This window comes from Eucalyptus grandis, chromosome 7 (assembly GCF_016545825.1).
Source record: "Eucalyptus grandis isolate ANBG69807.140 chromosome 7, ASM1654582v1, whole genome shotgun sequence".
Lineage (NCBI taxonomy): Eukaryota > Viridiplantae > Streptophyta > Magnoliopsida > Myrtales > Myrtaceae > Eucalyptus > Eucalyptus grandis.
Genome location: NC_052618.1, coordinates 19,513,249 through 19,533,342, shown reverse-complemented (window position 1 = coordinate 19,533,342; position 20,094 = coordinate 19,513,249). Strand labels below are relative to the sequence as shown.

At 39.2% G+C, this 20,094-nt stretch overlaps 1 protein-coding gene and 1 pseudogene across 1 annotated transcript; both read left to right on the top strand.

Annotated features, from left to right (window-relative positions):
- On the top strand, positions 1 to 1,887 carry LOC120295949 (annotated as a pseudogene).
- A 16,651-nt stretch (positions 1,888 to 18,538) lies between these two features.
- On the top strand, positions 18,539 to 19,209 carry LOC104455165. The gene has a single exon (XM_010070002.3). The coding sequence runs from the start codon at positions 18,595 to 18,597 to the stop codon at positions 19,198 to 19,200; it is 606 nt and encodes a 201-aa protein (XP_010068304.3). The 5' UTR covers positions 18,539 to 18,594; the 3' UTR covers positions 19,201 to 19,209.
- The last annotated feature ends 885 nt before the right edge of the window (positions 19,210 to 20,094 follow it).

Below are 20,094 nucleotides of genomic sequence, written 5' to 3'. Positions count from 1 at the left end.
ATGGAACTTTCTTTAGTCAAGGCAGCCGAGAGGGGCAATGAAATAGTTGGTCGAGCTCTTTATGATCAACCCGTGCACCTGTGGGATAGGTCAACAGAAAATGTGGTAGATTTCACCAGTAGATTTACTTTTGCTATCGATTCTAAGAGCCGCACGGAATTTGCTGATGGATTGGCTCTTTTTCTCGCCCCCCATGGATCACGGATTCCTGAAGGCTCAAAAGGAGGCTCTCTAGGCCTCACGAACTCTACCAACTCCGGTCTTGCATTTGTTGCAGTAGAGTTCGATACTTTCACAAATAATGGACTGGATCCAGGCTGTTATCATGTTGGTATCGATGTAGATAGCTTGGTTTCTGCCCGTCACGCTTGTGTCCCGTGGGTAAAGTACAGCATACTCAACGGTGAACAACTTCATGCTCAGGTGACATTTAATTCTACGGGTGGTACGATTCAAAGAAAAAAGAACAGGTCATGGGCATGGGCTATCTAAGGTTTATGCTATTTTGTCTTGGTTCTCCTCGTCGCAGGATTTGGCTGGTACCGTTATTGGCCAAGGAGAAATAGAAGAAGATGATTTTCAATCAATTGGTGAAGGATTTGAACAGTCGAGGGGACCCAAGAAATACTCCTACGGCGTGTTGACAATGGCAACAAACAATTTTGCAGGTGCCCGGTTGCTTGGGGAAGGAGCCTTTGATAGAGTGTACGAAGGCCAGCTTGCCGATGTGAATGCTTCTGTTGCTATAAAGAGGATCACTTGAGAGTCCAAACAAGGCCCAAAGGAGTATGTGACAGAAGTAAGGACCATTAGACACCTCAAGCACAAAAATTTAGTGGAACTCATCGGCTGGTGTCATAAGAGAAATGAGTTCCTCCTTGTATATGAACTCATGTCCAATAGTTAGGGCGCGTTTAGTAACGTAGGGAACATAAATAGAAAAAAATGTTTCTGTTCTGAAAAACAATTTTTGACTAGAAAGATGCATTTAGTAAACTTGTTCGGGAATAAAAAATGAATAGAAACATGTTCGGTAAATTTATATTCTTTTTTGTTTCTTTTAATTTTTTAATTATTTTATTTTATTTTTCATTTTTCCTTTCTTTTTTTTTTTCTTCTTTCGGCCGGCCTCGCCGAGGGTTGGCGATCGGGTGACGGGGCCAGCAGCCTCGCCCAGCCACAGCGAGGCTCGCCGGCCCCCGGCGAGGCCGAGCCTCACCAAGGGCCGGCGACATCGCCAACCCTCAACGGCGTCACCGGCCCTCAACGGCCAGTCGCCGGCCATAGCCGAAGCTAGTGACCGGCCAAAGAAAAAAGAAGAAGAAAAGAAGAAGAAAAGAAGAAGAGAGAAGAAACAATTCTTCAAAAGTGTTTATGGAGTAAGAAACAATTTTTTTGTTTCTCATTTATGTTCTTTTTGTGTTCCGAGAACAAAAAATCTGATTTTGAACAAAAACGCAAACAAACGCGTTTATGTTCTTTTTTTGTTCCCGGGAACAAAAAAATAAAATTTATGTTCATAAACAAAAAAAAAAAAAAGAACGAAAACATGCAGCCCATTAGATTCTCATTTGTTCAAAGAAAAAACGCCATTGACATGGGAAAAGAGATACAACATTGCTAAAGGGATCGCGTTGGGACTGAAGTACTTGCATGAGGATTTGAAATAATGCATCTTGCATAGGGATATAAAATCTAGCAATGTCTTGCTCGACTCGGAATTCAATGCGAAGTTGGGAGACCTTGGCCTAGCTTGGATAGTCGACCATGCGAAGGGGCCACAAATGACTATTGGCTGGGACCTTGGAATATTTGGCTCCTGAATGTATCTACACGGGCAAGGCAAGCAAGGAATCCGATGTCTACAGCTTCGGAGTTGTCCTCTGAGAGATAGCGTGTGGAAGAGAAGTTATCAAATCAAGAGCACCAGAAAACCAGGTCCAACTTGTCAGGTGGGTTTGGGAGCTCAATGGAGTTGGTTAGTTAAAGAATGCAGTGGATCCGAAGTTAGGCAAGGATTTTGATGTGAGTCAAATGGAGCGCTTGATGATCACAGGCCTCTGGTGTGCTCATCCAGACCCAAAGGTACGGCCTCCCATAGGCAGAGTACTAACTTTTCTGAACTTTGATGCTTCGCCTCCTGTTCTCCCATCGAAATTGCCAGTCCCAACATATCTTGCACCTCCATCTCTACCAATCGAGTTGCTGCACACTATGTCCTCCCAGAAATCTTGCAGTTCGTCTTCTGCATTTCTTTCGAATGAGGAATGAGTTACAGGGTTTTATAAAGTGTATATTCTGACTGATATTCCATCATTCCTTTTTGTAATTTTACATGTATATCTGCACATTTTTCAATTAATGGTTCCCATTCACTCTTTTACTTTTGGACTTTCATATTGATTTAAAGGCATCATTGGATTATATACAGAGCATATTCTGTTTCAGTGGCTATTACTCGTCTCGAGTCAGGATTTCCTAGTGGGACCTCGCATGACGGCCTGGGTAACGGCGACTTCAATGATTATGCAGTCAATAACATGAATCAGAAATCGATGAATGCTAATAGCAAGCCTGGAAATTATCAGGAGACAGCAGAAGTAATCTGGTGGGTTGCTTGTTACGCGCTCGACAAGTCTTGTAATCTGAACTTTTGATCATTTCATGAACTAAAACTTTCCATTCTGATCGATACTCAACATTATCTGTGTCAAATTTAATCATATTTACCGGACATGTTAAGCAGTTCCAAAGACTAGTTAATTGGCCTATAACCAGCAGGTTTCGGTTCTCAGTCCAAGGGTTTTGTATTGATGTAGAAGTGTAACCATCAATTCTTAACCGTAAATGTAAATGGCTGATACCAATTCATCGTGACTATTTCTTATCCCAGAGACGGTTCTAAATCAAGTTTAGCCCAACGGGACAATTTTCATCATTCCAACACCGTGAAATGCAGCTCTTTTCCATGTCAAACATCCACCAAACGTCATCTTCTGCTTTCCGTATGAAGTAGATGCAGTTTCTCCTACACCCCTCTTCACTCACTGTTGGGAATGATTGATCCCCGAAAACCGGATTCGACACTAAATCGAACCCCTAAATCAATGCGGAAGACGAAGCCCGGGAATAACACGTATCACCGATCGTAAAGCACACCACGGATTCGAGCGTACCTTGTTAGCCATAGATTAGACACCAATGCTGAAGAAGAGAAAGAAATTCTGATCCGATTATGTCAATTCGCCTTGAAGGGAAGACGGTGTTGCCGTTTGCGCTTCACTATTTTCTTCTTTTTGGGAGAGAGAGAGAGCGGGAGAAGGGAAGACATACGTACGTTCCAACCGGTGCAATCTCTCTCTGTCTCTCTCTCTCTGTCTCTCTCTCTCTCTCTCTCTCTCTCTCTCTCTCTCTCTCTCTCCTCCCTTTTATACCTTCTCCATCCACGGGCCCTATTCCCGTGGGCCGGGCTTTTTGGGCCCAGCATGGGCGGACGAGCCTTAAGCCCATCTCATAAATCCATCATCTCCCACTCGCACATGGTGGGCTGAACAGGATTCTCTTTACCTCTCTTCAACATTCATACCGATGAATAATCCGTGCGACCATCATACTTTGAGAGCTCGTTGCTATACATCTGTTAGGAATATATAGCAGCTCATAATGGGCATCACACTCCGAGTAGATTTAGTATGCAGTACCTTAGATCGATTGATCACATTTATATCTCTTTTAATCTCTTTCAAACAATGATATATATATATATATATATATATATATATATATATATATTGTATTCACAATTATGATTATCCCAAAGACAGTCATAATTGGTTAACCGGTGAACACAAAACTACAATGTGATTCTCCAAAATCGATCTTCCTCTTCCCTTCAAACTCTCAATTTCAGTTCAACTTGCTTTTCTGGAAATACCCCATTAGATCGAATCAAACTCATGACCATTGGCAACATCCTAAGATAGCAAACACTAAATAGAAATTTTAAGAATAAGTAAGAGTCATGAGGGGACTAAAAATTGAGGAACTCTTTTCCTCAAGAGTCTCACACGACATAAAAAGTTAAGATCAAACTTTTGCCACTCTTATTGGTCGTCTCATGCATACGTAGTATGAAATACATATTACGGTATTAACTCATTTCCCATGGAGCGTATGTCTACACTTTTCAATACCGTACAGATGATAGTTCAAACATACCCAATGTCTAACTTGAGTTCACGTATCTACTTATTTACAAAATTCATCAGAACTCACATCTGGCATCTTAGACAGATAAAGTAAAATATGTGGGGTATTTTACTTTCGGACATAGTAAGTATTATGTCCTCATCTCAACACCCAGTTAAGGCGACATACGTATTTTAAGCTTGAGCTCTCGATTATCACCTAGATAATAAGCTTAAAAATAGTCTCATCTCTATCTATCACACAGTAAATAGAGGCGATTACCCGTGTGAGTGTGCTAATCTTATATCTGTCCGACATACTTTCTCAACTTAAAGTAATGCACTGAGCATTAAGATGCATAAAGATCAAACAAAGATTCATAGGCATTAATGATGAAAACACAAATTCATCAAATGTGAACACTTAGGGAAATTACAATATTCAGTACATCAGCCTCTACGCAATCCTAGAGATTTTATATGGCCACAAACACATCTCTAGGTATTGGCTTTGTCATAGGATCTGCTACCATCCTATGCGTAGTATGTATTCTAAGTTCACCTCTTTTCGTGCAATCATATCATTGACAAGAGTTATACTTTGTATCTATAGGTTTGGTCTTGCCATGATATTTTGGATTTTTGGTGTACACTTTTGCTGCTTGGCTATCACAGTTAACCAACAATTAATCCGCAGCACTTCCAATAACACCTAAATTATCCAAAAAATCTCTTAAGCCAAACACCTTCTTATATTGCTGTTGATAATGCCACGAACTCAGTTTCCATCGTGGACAAGGCTATACACTTTTGTTTCTTACTGCTCCAACATATGGTGCAATTATTCGGTAAGAAAACAAATCCAAAGGTAGATTTTCTTTCATTTAAATCTCCTCTCCAATCAGCAGTCCCCTTTAGATACCTTAGTATTCATTTAACGGCTTTCCAACGTGCTTGACCTGGATTGGATTGGTATCTACTCACCATTCCAACTGCATAATATATGTCAGGTCTTGTACACATCATAGCGTACATCAAGCTCCCAACAACACTAGCATAAGGAACATGTTTCATTTGTTCCTTTTTCTGTGGAGTCCTTGGACACAGTTTATGGCTCAATCATTCACCTTTTGCAATAGGAGTGTCTATGGGTTTAAAATCTCATATACTTCAATTCAAAAATTGGAAGACAACCAACTTTTGACAGTATTAACAAGCTCCATATTGCTTCCGGCAATTAGTATATCATCAACATATAATGATATGATCACAAATTGATCCTTGGATCTTTTGATATATCCACAATGATCCTCATCAATCATAGAAAAAATCATATGCCATTATGGCATTATGAAAACGTATATACCATTGTCTTGATGACTGCTTAAGACCATATATCGACCTCAAAAGTTGACATACTTTTTCTTCTTGGCCTTTCACTATGAAACCAGCAGGTTGTTCCATATATGTTCATTCCTCTAATTCTCCATTGAGGAAAGTAGTCTTTACATCCATTTGATGTAACTCAAGATCCATGCTAAACACTATTGCCAGAATTATGCGAATCAAGGTAAATCTTACTACAGGAGAAAACGTATCTTCATAATCAATTCCTTCCTGTTGATTATACCCCTTCGCCACAAGGCGAGCCTTATGCCTTTCAATCGAGCCATCAGCCTTTTGCTTTATTTTGAGAACCCACTTGTTCCCAATAGCTCTGCATCCTTTTTGGAAGATCAACCAGTTCCTAGACTTGGTTTGATTTCATTGACTCCATCTCCTCTTTCATTGCATAAATCCATTTTTCCTTACTAGGGCAATTCAGAGCCTCATTAATATTTCTTGGCTCATCCTCATCTTGTGGAGCAATTATAAAAGTGGCGACTTGTTTGCCGTATGAGAGATAGTACACTTAGCACATCATTCCCAATTATGCTCCCACTCGGATTAGATAATGATGACATCGTCTCATCATATGGTTGTAATTGGGAATGAGTTGAATTCAATTCATCACTTCTCATATTACTCTCACTTGGTCGAACTCCATTAATATCATTATCTTGATCCAAGGTTTCAAATAGGGAGTGATCTTCTCCTATTTCGCCCTTCTTAGGAAAATTCATCCACTAAGAATGTGACATCCCGTGATTCATATTCAGTTATACTCCCACTTTCCTGCTCACCTACGAACACATACCCTTTCGAATGTTCGAAGTATCTCATTAAAATACTCTTCTTTCATTTGGGACCATATTTCCCAAATTTGTGAGAGGATTCTTTATAGGCAGCACAACCCCATGACTTAAGAAAACTTAAGTCCGGTTTTCTACCTATCCATAACTCATATGGAGTGGAACTAACTGATTTGGAAGGCACTCGGTTAAGTATATAGGCAGCAGTTAACAACGCATCACTCCAAAAAAGTGATATATAAGTTAGCATGCGCCATCATGGACCTAACCATTTCCAGTAGGGTTCTGTTTCTTCTCTCTGCAACACCATTTTGTTAAGGAGTATATAGAATAGATAATTGTCTTTCTATTCCTTTTTCATCACATAATTTTATGAACTCATCAGATAAATATTTTCGACCTCGATCGGATCTAAATACTTTTATTTTCTTGTCTAATTGATTTTCAACCAAGTTCATAAACCTTTTGAAACAACTTATGCTTCAGATTTATGAGAAATCAAATAGACACATCCGAATCGAGTATCATCATCTATTAAAAGTGATGAAGTAAACAGTCTCATGCCTTCCTCTCACATTCATTGAACCACAAACGTCATAATGGATTAAATGCAGAGGAACGTCAGCTCTTTTACCTTTTCCAAATGGTTTCCTTGTCGTTTTCCCTTCTAAGCAATGCTTACATATGGACAAATCGACTTATTCAATATTGCCCAACAAGCCCTCTTTGGCAAGTCTATTCATATGTTGTTGGCCAATATGACCAAGTCTAGCATGCCACACATTCACATCATTATCACATGAAGTAAAAAACGTGAAACAATGGAATAACATATTGACATCACCACAGTCAACATTTAGTACAATAAAACCATCCAGAAAGTGACCACGACCATAGTATTTTGTATCTAAACACAAATCTACACTTTTATTATGGAAATTTATATCAAAACCAAGTTTAACCAACATCAAAACAGACACTTAAATTTCGACGAATCTCCAGAGCATTTAAAACATCGTGTAAGAACAAGGTGCGTTCACCACGCATGTTTAATTGGCAGGTGCCAATCCCTTTAACTTCATCTCTAAAGTTATATCTCACATAGATTCACTTAGTTCCAGTTGGTATCGTCGTAATTCCATGAAGGATCCTTTATCCTTCGCTACATCGTTTGTTACTCCTGAATCTACAGTCAACAAAGGATTGGATTCAGCTAATAATTCAGAACTTGACACATAATCAAAGTTCTCAAATGTACAAGAGGTGTTTACCTTCTTTGGCTCACGACAGTCGTGAGCATAGTGACCCTTCTTGTCACAGTTGTAACATTTCACCCTTGACATTTTCTTCACTTGAGGACGTTTTCCTCTCTTGTGTTGGTTAACTCTTGATCTCTTGCAATAAGGACTTGATCCTTTGCATTCCCACATATTGAACGAATCAATACGCTTGCGCTTAGAGCTCAAAACCCTTTATGAGCTAGAACCAGCATTGCAAATATCTATTCTCAGCTCACATGCCGTTAAGCGGTCCTCTACCAGCTCAAGGTGGTGCACAGCATTCTCAAGATCTTCCATAACATGGTCAAGAGCTTTTAGTGCTTCTTGCTTTTCCAGCACATATTGAATCTTCATATTCAATATTTCACAATTGTTGCCGTTCATATCAGCAATCACATTCTTAGTTGCTGAAAACATCGATATGAACACATCAGACATATGTGCACGAATAATTAATGCCTATCATTTATGCATCCTCTTTTGCACAGACCCATCATATTAATGAATAATTTCAAGTAAGATTTTAGAATTAAAAGGTCACTACGTTTCCAATCATCCTCCAAAAATCCTAACTTAAAACTATCATTAATATGATTGTCATATGCAAAATCAATTCTTATGAAGCTACAAAAACTTCTAAACTACCCACAGCTAATTACCCACAGCAATCAGCAATTAACAGAAAGCAATAGATAATTTACATCCAATAAAATAATAATGCTTTCAACTAATACAACAATTCATTACACTAAGTAATATATCCAAAAAGAAATATCAACGTAGAAAGAGATATTTAACACTCAAAAACATCTCAAACTAATCTAAGAAATAATTAGGGAAAGTCCCTTCTAATCTATCAATCAAAACATCTGAGAAAACCGAAGGCACATTTGCCAACCATGGAAAAACTTTTGGAGAGCTCTTACGTCGCTACCAAGGCGTATTCGCTCTGCGCCATGTGGCGCTCAATCTAAGGGTTGAAGTTTTGGCCAACTCAATCCTATAGTATTCTCTTACAAAAGCTTCCACTAGCCCCTTATAACCTGGGACCACATTGACCTCCCATAGCCGATCTAACACTGCTTGCCATTCAGGTGGAAGAGTGTTCATCAAAGCCGGCACCTTCTCAAAGACCGGCATAAGATAACCATTCCAAATGATTTCCTGTATCATCTAATTGACCTTGACCATATGTGATACTAAATCACCATCAAGCCACCAATAATCAGCTAACTCTTTCATCAGCCTTTTCAGTCTAGCTCTTCCTTCGTCCGTTCTCGGGATTGCAGGTATCTGTGCATAACGCATCATAGTTCCTACAACAAATGCAGAACTAAAATGGATCACTTTTAATCCATAATAAACAAAATGGAAAATACATAATTTTTCATAATTCATGCAACAAATGCAGAATAAAAAATGGATTACCTCTAACACACACAGACATAATTGAAAAAGAAACAAATTCTTTTTTTCTTTTTTTCTTTTTTCGGGTCAACGGTCGTCGGTCAACGGTCAACGGTCAGTCAACGGTCAACGGGTCAACGGCCAAGTTGTCGGACCGGTCGGGCCGGATCCCACGAACCCGCCAGCATGTGCCGCGCGCGTGCGTGGGCTGACGTCACGCAGACGTCATCCCACACGTGCCACGCGCGTGCCAGGCGTCGCGGTTCGGGTCGGGTCGCCGGCCGGTGACCGCCTGCAAACGTCGTCGATGATGATGTCATCGGTGACGTCATCCGAGCGGTTACCGACAGTTGGATGACGTCATGGTGACGTCATCATGTGACGCCAGCACGCGTCGGTCCGCGGACCGGCGTGTGCCGTTTTGCCGGTCGCCGGCGTGCACGTGCTGGTTCGTCACCGGCGGGTGCGGCGCACGCGCTGGCCATTGCCAGCGCTTCGGGCGCGTCACGGCCACGTGCTGCAGCTTGTGGCCGCGCGTGCGGAGTCGTCCGACGACGCACAACATGTCGTCGGACTCATCTCGACGACCTCTTTCACCCAGTGCTTTCAGAATTCAATTTCGACTTACGAAAACTCAAAAAAATGGCCGAACGGCGCTCGGGTGTCGGGATTTTTCGCCCGATCCATACGCCCGAAGTTCTTTCATGAAAAATCAATCAAAAACATCAAATTGATTGGGAAAACGTGAACTAGGGCTCGATACCAATGTTGGGAATGATCGATCTCGAAAACCGGATTCGACACTAAATCGAACCCCTAAATCAATGCGGAAGACGAAGCACGGGAATAACACGTATCACCGATCGTAAAGCACACCACGGATTCGAGCGTACCTTGTTAGCCACAGATTAGACACCAATGCTGAAGAAGAGGAAGAAATTCTGATCCGATTATGTCAATTCGCCTTGAAGGGAAGACGGTGTCGCCGTTTGCGCTTCACTATTTTCTTCTTTTTGGGAGAGAGAGAGAGCGGGAGAAGGGAAGACGTACGTACATTCCAACCGATGCAATCTCTCTCTCTCTCTCTCCTCCCTTTTATACCTTCCCCCATCCACGGGCCCTATTCCCGTGGGCCGGGCTTTTTGGGCCCAGCATGGGCGGACGGGCCTTAAGCCCATCTCATAAATCCATCACTCACCAAGACATGGAAATAACAGTTAGCCCCCATAAAAAGTGCTCAATCCCCGATACCACTCACTCTGCTCCAAGAGTAATTGTCAACGTTGAGCCTCAGAACTTCCACATCATCCACAACATTCACTGTCCTCCTGGACACGAGAAAAACCACCAAAACTTTGCCCTCAATCGCGAGCAAACACTCCCTGAAGCTCCTCCACGAAGCATTAGGAACCGCCCTGCTTGGACACAGGTCGACAATCTTGGCGCCCAAACCCACACACTCTATAACCACGAGCGTCCCCTGCGAACTCAGGGCATAGAACTTGCCATTCGCACCAATGGCATTGGCAAACTCCATGCACCGCTCTGAACTGTTCCCATAATTCGGGTCCTCAACATTGCAATCACACTTAACCCACTTGAGTTCGCCCGGCCTCCTCCTGGAGAGATCACAGATCACAGATCACAAAAGCCAGACGGTTCATGCCAGTCACCACCATCACAACATGGTCGGAACTCCCACTATGGTTCACATGGGGCAAATTCAAGACGGCACGCTTAAGCGGAACTTTGCAATCCCAAGGCGGGAGAGACGAGTACCAAGACTCAACAGGATTCCAGAGATAGACCTTGGAAGGGCTTGCCCCGCCTCGAGCGATGACGACATCATGTGAGTTGCCGACAAGTTTAGTCCAGGGATGCCAGTAGCTCAGTCCCCTCCTGAAGTACCTCCAGTGGCGCCGCTACATTTGAGGGAATACGATATCAAAATGCGTGATGTCGGTATCGGGGCTGAGGTCCATGAGCTGGAGTTGAAGTTGGTTTGATGAGGAACATGAGGGCGGCTTCGACCTCCACGAGTTGGTTGTGACACCAAAGGTCATGTTGCGCATGAGGAGGGGTGGTTGTGGATGGTGTTGAAATGCGCTCCCTTCTTTGCTGGTCTGTTGGGGTTTCATGAATGATGTATATGTAAAATTACAAAAAGAAAAAAAATACAGCGAAAATAAAGATGATATATTTTATACGTGATTCTTCGAAAGTGTTGTTTGTGCGTTTTAATAAAAAAATATAAATATAAAAAGGGAGTTAAACAAATTATCTCTCGATGTGCGCTTTATACGAATTGGTTCGGATTTTCTACAGTTCAAGCCCCACAAACGTTGAATCTCTAGTTCAGATACACCAACAATAGACGTCAAACGGAAGAGAGAACTTTTGGATAATCACCACTCGTGCTAGCTATCTCAATCTCGTGAAGGCAATCCGTCATATCCTTAATGTTTTTAGTCACAGCCCAAACGAGAGAAAATCATTTTCTACAGTTTAAGCCCTTCGTTTAAGCAATAATTAAAAAAAAAAAAAAAGCTGAAACGATCAGCAACAGTTGCTGATCATGTTGCTAATCGTGTGGGCGTTGCTGATCGTCCATGCACGATCGTGCATGTGGTCAGCAACCGCTGATTCATGCACGATTTCGTGCATGATGGTCAGCAAACCCATGCTTCGTGCATGTGCACAATTCGTGTGAAATGGTCAGCAACAATTGCTGACCATTTCCACTTTAATTAATTAAATGAATAATTAATTAATTAATTAAATGAATAAATAATTAATCAATACTCTTAAACAATAAAAATGACATAATCTTTATATGTACATTTGGAATACATTAATATGTATTCACTTTGGGCATGCGTGTGCATCATATGCACGTAGGCTCGTGACTGTAATACCAATTAAATTAAATCATTCATTTAATTTCAAATCGACTCAATTCGATTGCAGCAATTGCAAACATATTTACAACATTATTTCTCTCTTGTTCCATGTTATCCTAATTGTTTATGGTGTGTAACATCCCTAGGTTCATCACTAAACTGGTAGTAAGACTTGTACTAATACATTAGTACTCCCAAAAGAATTGATTGTCCCGATTAATCTTTGAGTCTTATAAGTCATGATTGACATCTAGCAATATGTCATGGCTACCCAGATAGTATGCATGCTTTAAGAACATAATAAATATGTCAGTTTTGGCTACAAAATGTAATTCAATCCATCTGTCTTACTATATCCCGATCAAACAAAGACCATGGAATATTTGTCAAGTCACCAATTCGATCATATACACAAATTTAATTGACATACATTTTATTCGAGACATAAACAATTTATTCTCAGTTACAACCCTAGCCAAGGATTTTGATGCAGTGTTATGATTAGATCGCATAAGACATCATTATTATACATTGCATGCAACAAGGAGACAAATTCCATGTTGCGCACATGTGCAATTTCGTATATTAACAAACTATGACCATCAGGTATAAAGACGGATTAACGACCCGACATTACGTGCTGTGAACCATAGTTGTTCGACACACAAGTTAACATTGTGCTTCAGGTCTAAGGATTATTTACACAAGACCAAAGCATGACCATTAGACATTGACCACACTAAAAGCTTCCATGTCACTAACCATTCCATATGCGTCACGTTTAGTGAACTTGTCTAATATAAACATATATATTCTAACTTAGGCATCATGATATCTAATGACATGTGACTCATCATTCCCGTAAGTATTTAATATTTAATGGTGAAGTTAAGAACACACCGGTCTCAACAGAATTATTAATATCCACTTGATAATCCATCGACTAGGAATGATTTAAAGATTCGGTCTAACTATAAACCCGTCACATATATTCTTGACGTCTCAAAAATAGATCTAGTTACAACTGATCTTATGGAATCATTCATAAATATAAAATAATTAGACAAATGAATGAATACATCATTGCTAATAATAATAATAATAATAATAATAATAGTACAACTAAAATCCCTAATAGCTTTAGGGCATACATTCAATAATAACAATGCCATCTAGAGACAAAGAAGAGAGAGAAAGAGAGATGCCCAAGTTGGATGAAGGGAGTATTTTATATCTAGTCAAGTACTTGGCCACCAAACTTTGAGGACCTTTTGCCGTGTTTTAACATATAAAAACACAGAAAAAAATTGAGGGCCCACTGTATCCAAATGCTTCGCTTGGAAAACACGCTTGCACAAAAAGAACGATCATCTATGGGATTTAACGTTGAATTCTCTATCTATGTTAGCTTCTGCTCTACACATAAAGTCGCTTGCGGTCGAGATAAGCAGTTTAGTCGCTTGCCGAAATAGAACTGCCCATGTCGATGGCATTCGATGTAGGATGTGTTGAAAAAAGGTTACGTAGTCTGCGTAACCTTCAAACACGCGGTTGGATGAGTGCAAACGGGTATTGTCTCCCGTTGATTATAATGCTATGATCTTTCGCGATTTGAATACCACATCCTTTTGGCCAAAAAAAAAAAAAAAAAGAATACCACATCCTAAAATGGGGCTGCGTGTCATTTAGGTCGAGCCACCAGGTTAACGTGGGTTAAAAGTGTTAGGGTCTTGTCATAGGAAAAATAGGGGCTGTAGAGCAAGTGAGGGCAATCAGACTCTGAATTTCAAAGTTTGAATCTAATTTGTTTGGAGATATTTCTGAATTCTGCTGTTTATTTTCCTATTTGGTTAGCCCTGATGATGACACTCTAATATAAAATTTTACAAAGATTTTACACCAAATTGATTAACATACACGATCACTAATAAGAAGACGGATCACTCGTTGCCCACCGAGTGGTCCTGCACCCATATCTTTACCCAAGCTTACTAGATAATTTCTCCAAGGTTGTTTGATTGGCTTCATAGCGGTGAAAAATCAGGATTTTGATGGTTGATGACTGCATCACTACTCCAGTTTTGAGGATCAAATCTGAGTCGTGATAGTGAGCTAATAAAGATTGACGAAGAGAGAGATAACTATTGCTCTAACACTTCTGCAAATTAATGGTCTTTGTCTTTGCTATGTCGGGCACTAGGAAGCGAACTTTGTGATATATCTTATTGATATGACAAATTTTGGACAATTTGGTATTCATAACACTCCTTTGTCATGTGCCAATTGGACAAAAAATAGCACATGGAATTGATGAACGTAGAATAAGATGGACGGATGCCGTACAAGAAAATGAAACATTGTCACAAGAAGAATTACGAGTTGGCCTTGGAGCCATGTTAAAAGGTCCAACCTAAGGTTCAAACTAAGTGAAGAGAGATCATGCTTTTCTTCCAAAAGTCTGTATATCATGCGTTTTTTTTTTTTGGGATAATATTTTGCAATCTTTAGGCAAATCTCTTCCAAAAGTCTTTATGCCATGCTTTTCTTCAAAGAGGAATAAGGCTCATCAAATATAACATGAATAGATTCATCGATAACCATGCAAAGAAGATATCTTCATCACTCTTAGCATCAAACTTACCAAGATTTTCTTTTCCTTTGTTAAGAATAAAACACTTACAACCAAAACTATGAAAATAAGCAATATTGGGTTTCTTTACTTTTAAACTCAAATTCAAAACATAACTAGCTGTGTGTTGACATCCGAATCATAATAATTCAAGGAAGATACATGGCGTATTGTCGAAAGATCAGCTGCAAACTATCTCCATGAATCGATGGTGAAATGGGTGATTGCCATTGATAGTATAGAATTGGCGGCAGGTGAGAATCAACAAAGATGACCAATTGTAAACTACATGAAGGAAGTCGAAGTAGAGACAGAGCCGAATGATAACCGCTAATGGATAAGATTATGCTGTTATCAGCAAATTGAGTAGAGGCCTAAAATCTCGGATAGGTTCGGAATCTGAATTATAACCGCTTTTGATGGTTACCTTATGTATGAGCCTATATAAGCCCAAAGTGAACTTGTTGTATAGGAATTATCATCAATGACACTTGAACAATTTTCTCAGCAATGTATCTTATCAGTTTACTTTACCTGTATTCTTTATTGTTTAGCCTAGTTCTAGAGTAGCTATACCAATTGTTTCCTGTTTGAATCGGCATAGAAACCCGATTGATTCAAAAAACGAAAGATTCGTTGCTTTTGTAAAAGATCTTTTGTCGACGACCATTTTCGATGAAATATTGTGTTTCTTGAAGAGTGCAATTTTTCCTTTCTACCACTCAATTTTGTTGAAGAGTTCTAGGTTCTCAAAAATTTGATCAAGACCTTGTTCTACGCGAGTCCTCAAAAAGTTGGTTTTCAAATTCAAAACTATGGTTACTTCGGAAGAAACAATAGAGAGATATTTCTCTTTTGGAACCTTTTTGAAAAATAAGACAAATTCATGAAAACCTTCACTTTTATGGGCAACCAAGAAAAGTCATGTGTCCTCTTCAGCACCCTTCCACTCATTATGCCTTTGTTCATTATGAGTGTATGTTTTGGTGCCGTTTATTTCTAAATATTGGTTATAGCTTAATATAATTACCTTTCACCAAAAAAAGAAAGAAAGAAAGAAAGAAAGAAAAGTCATGTGTATGAATAGAAATCAGCAAAATTATCCCACAAAAAAGGTACTAAATCTATTGCACTTATATCAATTTACTCCTAAATGATTTAATTAAGCCAATTTAATTATAAATTTTTTTGACAATTTGCCAATTAAGTCATTCTAGCCAATTTAGAAATTGTCGATGTGAACATCTATCATCCTATGTGGCATTGCCAGCACTCGACATAGAGAATTTATGTAATTATAAATAAATGATTTTTTTTTCTCTTTTCTTTATTCTCATTATGCCGGCAAGGGTCACTAGTAACCCTTGGTGTAGTATCCTAGTGACTTTGGAAACTTCTTTTGAATAATGATTGTGATCGAACAAATTACATGTTACATTTAGAGCAATAACCACTTATCGTAGAAATGATTATTAGGCTATAAATACTATGATATTCATTGTAAAAGAAATGATCACATACGCAAGTTGCCAATGTATTTAATTTCTTGTCTTTTCATCAATATTTATTTGCCTTCACTTTTAGTACGTATATTCTCATTGCATTAAACTTCTGAAAATATCTTCCCCTGATTTTGTGGGCCGGCCAATAGGTAGTGCCGAACGCTATTAATAAACCATTCACACCGTTATTTATTTCTTAAAAAAAAAAAACGCGTCTTTTACGTAAAATACTCTCGATCACTTTATTTTAAAAATGGTGGGTCACCAAAGCTCCGTCAAGACCAATCACAGTATAGCTTAAAGGCTAGACTTTGCCATTTATTGGTCATGTATTTCTTACTAAAACAGTAAAATTTTCTAAATACAGTAATAATAAGCCTGCAATATTTGGGACTTTTGACCGGGTCTAAGCAGAAAAATTGGTGGGACCCTCCTTAGAGAAAGGGGGATTCAACAATGGGAGCGAAAGGGACGCTGGGGACCGAGAAAAGAGAGGGGAGAAAGGAAAGTAAGGAAAGAAGAAGAAGAAAAGTGGGTTTACCCCATGTGCTTATTACGGACATCTCGCCAAGTCAATTCACCTCCGTAATGCAATGTGTCATAAGTGATCCCGCCCCTCGTTCTTTCAGTCGGATTAGCTTTTAAGATTAGGGCTTAAATTTTGAATTATGTGAGATTCGAGCTGCGGAATTTGATTTTTGAGTTGTTGATCTATAGAATTTTATAAAAATAATAGTTTAGGGGTGGAGCAGCACGTTGCCAAAACAAACTTATGAAGTTTTCTGCACGTGATAAACAGTGCATGTTTAGCTTTGGAGCCATGTTTCATTGGTTTTCCGCTTGATTATGGGTTTGTCAAGTTTGGGTTTTTGTATTAAGTTGAAAGAGCTTTCTCTTAACCGTAAGTATGTTTGGAATGGGGTTTAGTGGATACCGTAATGGCATGACCAAGTTTCACACTCAAGTCCACATTACGAATGGCTTAAATAATCACTTTGGGTGTGCAATTTGTTAACGAGTAAAAGTTGTTTCATTAACATTTAGACTTAGGGCATTTTTTATAACCGGTCAATTCTTGGCTATTTATATTTTTTTTTCTTGAAATAAAATAAGAACAAAAATTTATTTGGTAACATCAACTAATTTTTACTCCTGAGAATAGATTTGGAAAAAAAAAAAAAAAAAATAAAAAAAAGTTACATTTTTGTTCTCAAGAACAATTTTAGAATCAAGCCATTTTCCTTTTTTGCTCTTTTCTTTTCTTCTTTTTCTTTTCTTCTTCTTCCTCCTTTAGCCGATCGTTGGGCTTGGCAATGGCTGAAAACAAGGAAGAAGGAGAGAAAGAAAAAAGAAAAAGAAAGAAAAATCTCATAGAATTATTAAAAAAATTAAAAGAAATTCTTAGTTATAAAAAAAATTAAAAATAATACCAAACGCATTCCTGCTCTTTTTCAATTTTAAGAATAAAATTTTTGTATAGTTACCAAGCATATTTAAATGCTGAGAAACTCGTCTAGGAATAAAATCGGAAAAAATTATTTTGAAGCATAAATAATTCTCAAGAACAAAATGATTATTAAACAACACTTAGTATAATATTTTCGTAGTTGAGATAGCTTGTTACTCATCTTTAATGTTGTTTTTCACTAATTTGATAGGAGGTCGAGTTCAACGTTTCAAGTAACATTTGTTGTTTGATCATAGGCATTCTAAGATGAGTGGCACTCTATCTTCTTTAAATTTGTAGAGCTCATGTTCTAAAAATAGTGTGAATTACATATAGTATAAATTTCGAAATAAAATTATTGTCATATAAAAAGCCAAATCGAGCATTTATACTCCTTGATTGTTTAGGAACGTTTCAAAAGTATGCTATGCAAAGTATTGTAAAGTAATAGTGGTTCATAGAGTGACAGCATATCGATGGGGACTTTTTGACATTTTGAAGTTTGACTTTTGCATATAGTTTAAGATTGATTCCTTTGAATGAAACATTAGCCGTATCATCCCCATTTTTTACTGGGATGTGGGGTGTCGAAAAAGAATAACGTGAGCTGTGAGCACATCAGGTTTACTAAAAAAAATCGAATACAATACTTGGATAAAATATATGATCAGGAGAGCGACAGCTTTGTGCTTCTTCATTAGTTTACAAGAGGACGGCTGAAACAACGTAGAAACAGAGAGGCTGTCTAATCAAGATGTTTTCTTTTGTAAGGTTCTGTCTAATCAAGATGTTCTTGTCTTGTTCTTCTTCTATTTCTATATAAATAGTCACATCTTCTTGTGAAACCTACCGATCATCCAAAGATCATACTTCAGGATGTCTCCGAGACAAGTTGTTCTCGCGCTCCTGCTCGTGATTTCTCTGGAGTTGACACACGCGACGAGGGACCAAATCGACGACCATTCCTACGAAGTCGGCGACATATTCGGGGTTCTAATTGGCGCTACTCAAGCAATTTCGAGCACCTTCAATCAAACGCCAGGCGAAGACATGAAGTACAATGGGGTATCTATCCTAGTCGACAGCTTCAACGACCCACTCACGGTCGCCAGGACTGAAGGCAACCTCATCCGGTTGAACGTAGATTATCTCCAACGCTACAGAGGAGATATGCAGGAAGAGTTCGCTCGAGTGATGTACCACGAAATGACGCGCATCTTGCAATGGACCGGCAATGGTACGGCCCCTAGAGGGCTTATCAATGGCATTGCTGATTACGTGAGATTGAAAGGCGGGCATGCATCCAAAAGCTGGCCGAGGAAGGGCTCAGGATCGAGATGGGACGATGGTTTTGCAATCACGGCTTATTTTCTCGAATATTGCAATGACCTAAAGCCCGGTTTTGTCGCCAACCTCAATGCTCTCATGAAGTATTCCTACTCCGAGGCGTTCTTCGTCCAGCTGCTTGGGAAGTCTGTGCACCAGCTGTGGGCCGATTATAAACTTGCTTATGCTACCAGAAGAATCCCCGGCAGCGAGGAGGGCTATCGAAAGCCACCCACCCGCAGTTTCGATTCCCCCAGCAGTTTCTATCAGCTTATGATTACGCACAGCCATCGGAACATACATCGCCGATCATGGTCCGGCTATAAATAAGCGCTATGTGTTGCGAACATACATCGCCTCCTGTTGCCAATCCCCTGTGCACAATAATGATTTATAGGATCAATTGGTGACCTTCTGTAGGGTGAGCAATAGGAACCGTTCGAACTAAACTGAACTGGTCGTTTCTGAGCAATTCCCAAAGGCATCAGTCCAATTCTCAGTTCTCAATATTTTGGAATCAGTGATCTTCGATCTGGGCCATCTTGATCAGACCCATTAATTCTTTTTAAAATTTCTTACAAATATGTAAAAACTAAAAATCCCTAATCCCTTTCTGATATTGCTTTGCTTCTCGCTGAATTTTCAAGAGAGTTTCTTCTCGCTGCTATTATTGCTAGTTTCTTATTCTTTTCTGGTATGTATTTTCTCATTGCCTGCTTTATGCGCGTCCGTTCTGGGTTGTTGCTTGACTAGCCCCCTTTAATCATAGTGACTCGAAGAGACTTCGTGTACTCATGTTTGGTCTTGTTCAGTGGACCACATGCTTAATAAAAAAATAAAAATAAAAACCATCAGTTTTAATGTCCCACCCAGGAACTGGATCAGCCCAATTAATCCAGTTCCAAGACCAAGTGGTCCAATTCCCAATCCAGAAACTGAACCTAACCCTAGTCCAGTTCTCCTGATTCTTGAGTGGGAAACAAATTGCTTAAGAATCGATACACCTAATCTTCTCATTCTCTCTTCTCTCACTTTCTCCTTTCACTTATTAATGTTGGACAATTTGACTTGTTGCGAAACGGAATTTGTTTCAGTCACAGTATAAGAAGTTATAGGACACCTACTTTTATGGTAAATTGTTGATAGCTAACTAGCACTTAATGATAATTTTTTAACAATTAGAAATTCTTGAGAGTTTTGACCTTTTATTGAATTTATTTTTCT

Bases quoted from the DNA above. Each gene is read 5' to 3' on its own strand.
- LOC104455165 (XM_010070002.3), top strand. From the start codon at position 18,595: ATGAAGTACAATGGGGTATCTATCCTAGTCGACAGCTTCAACGACCCA.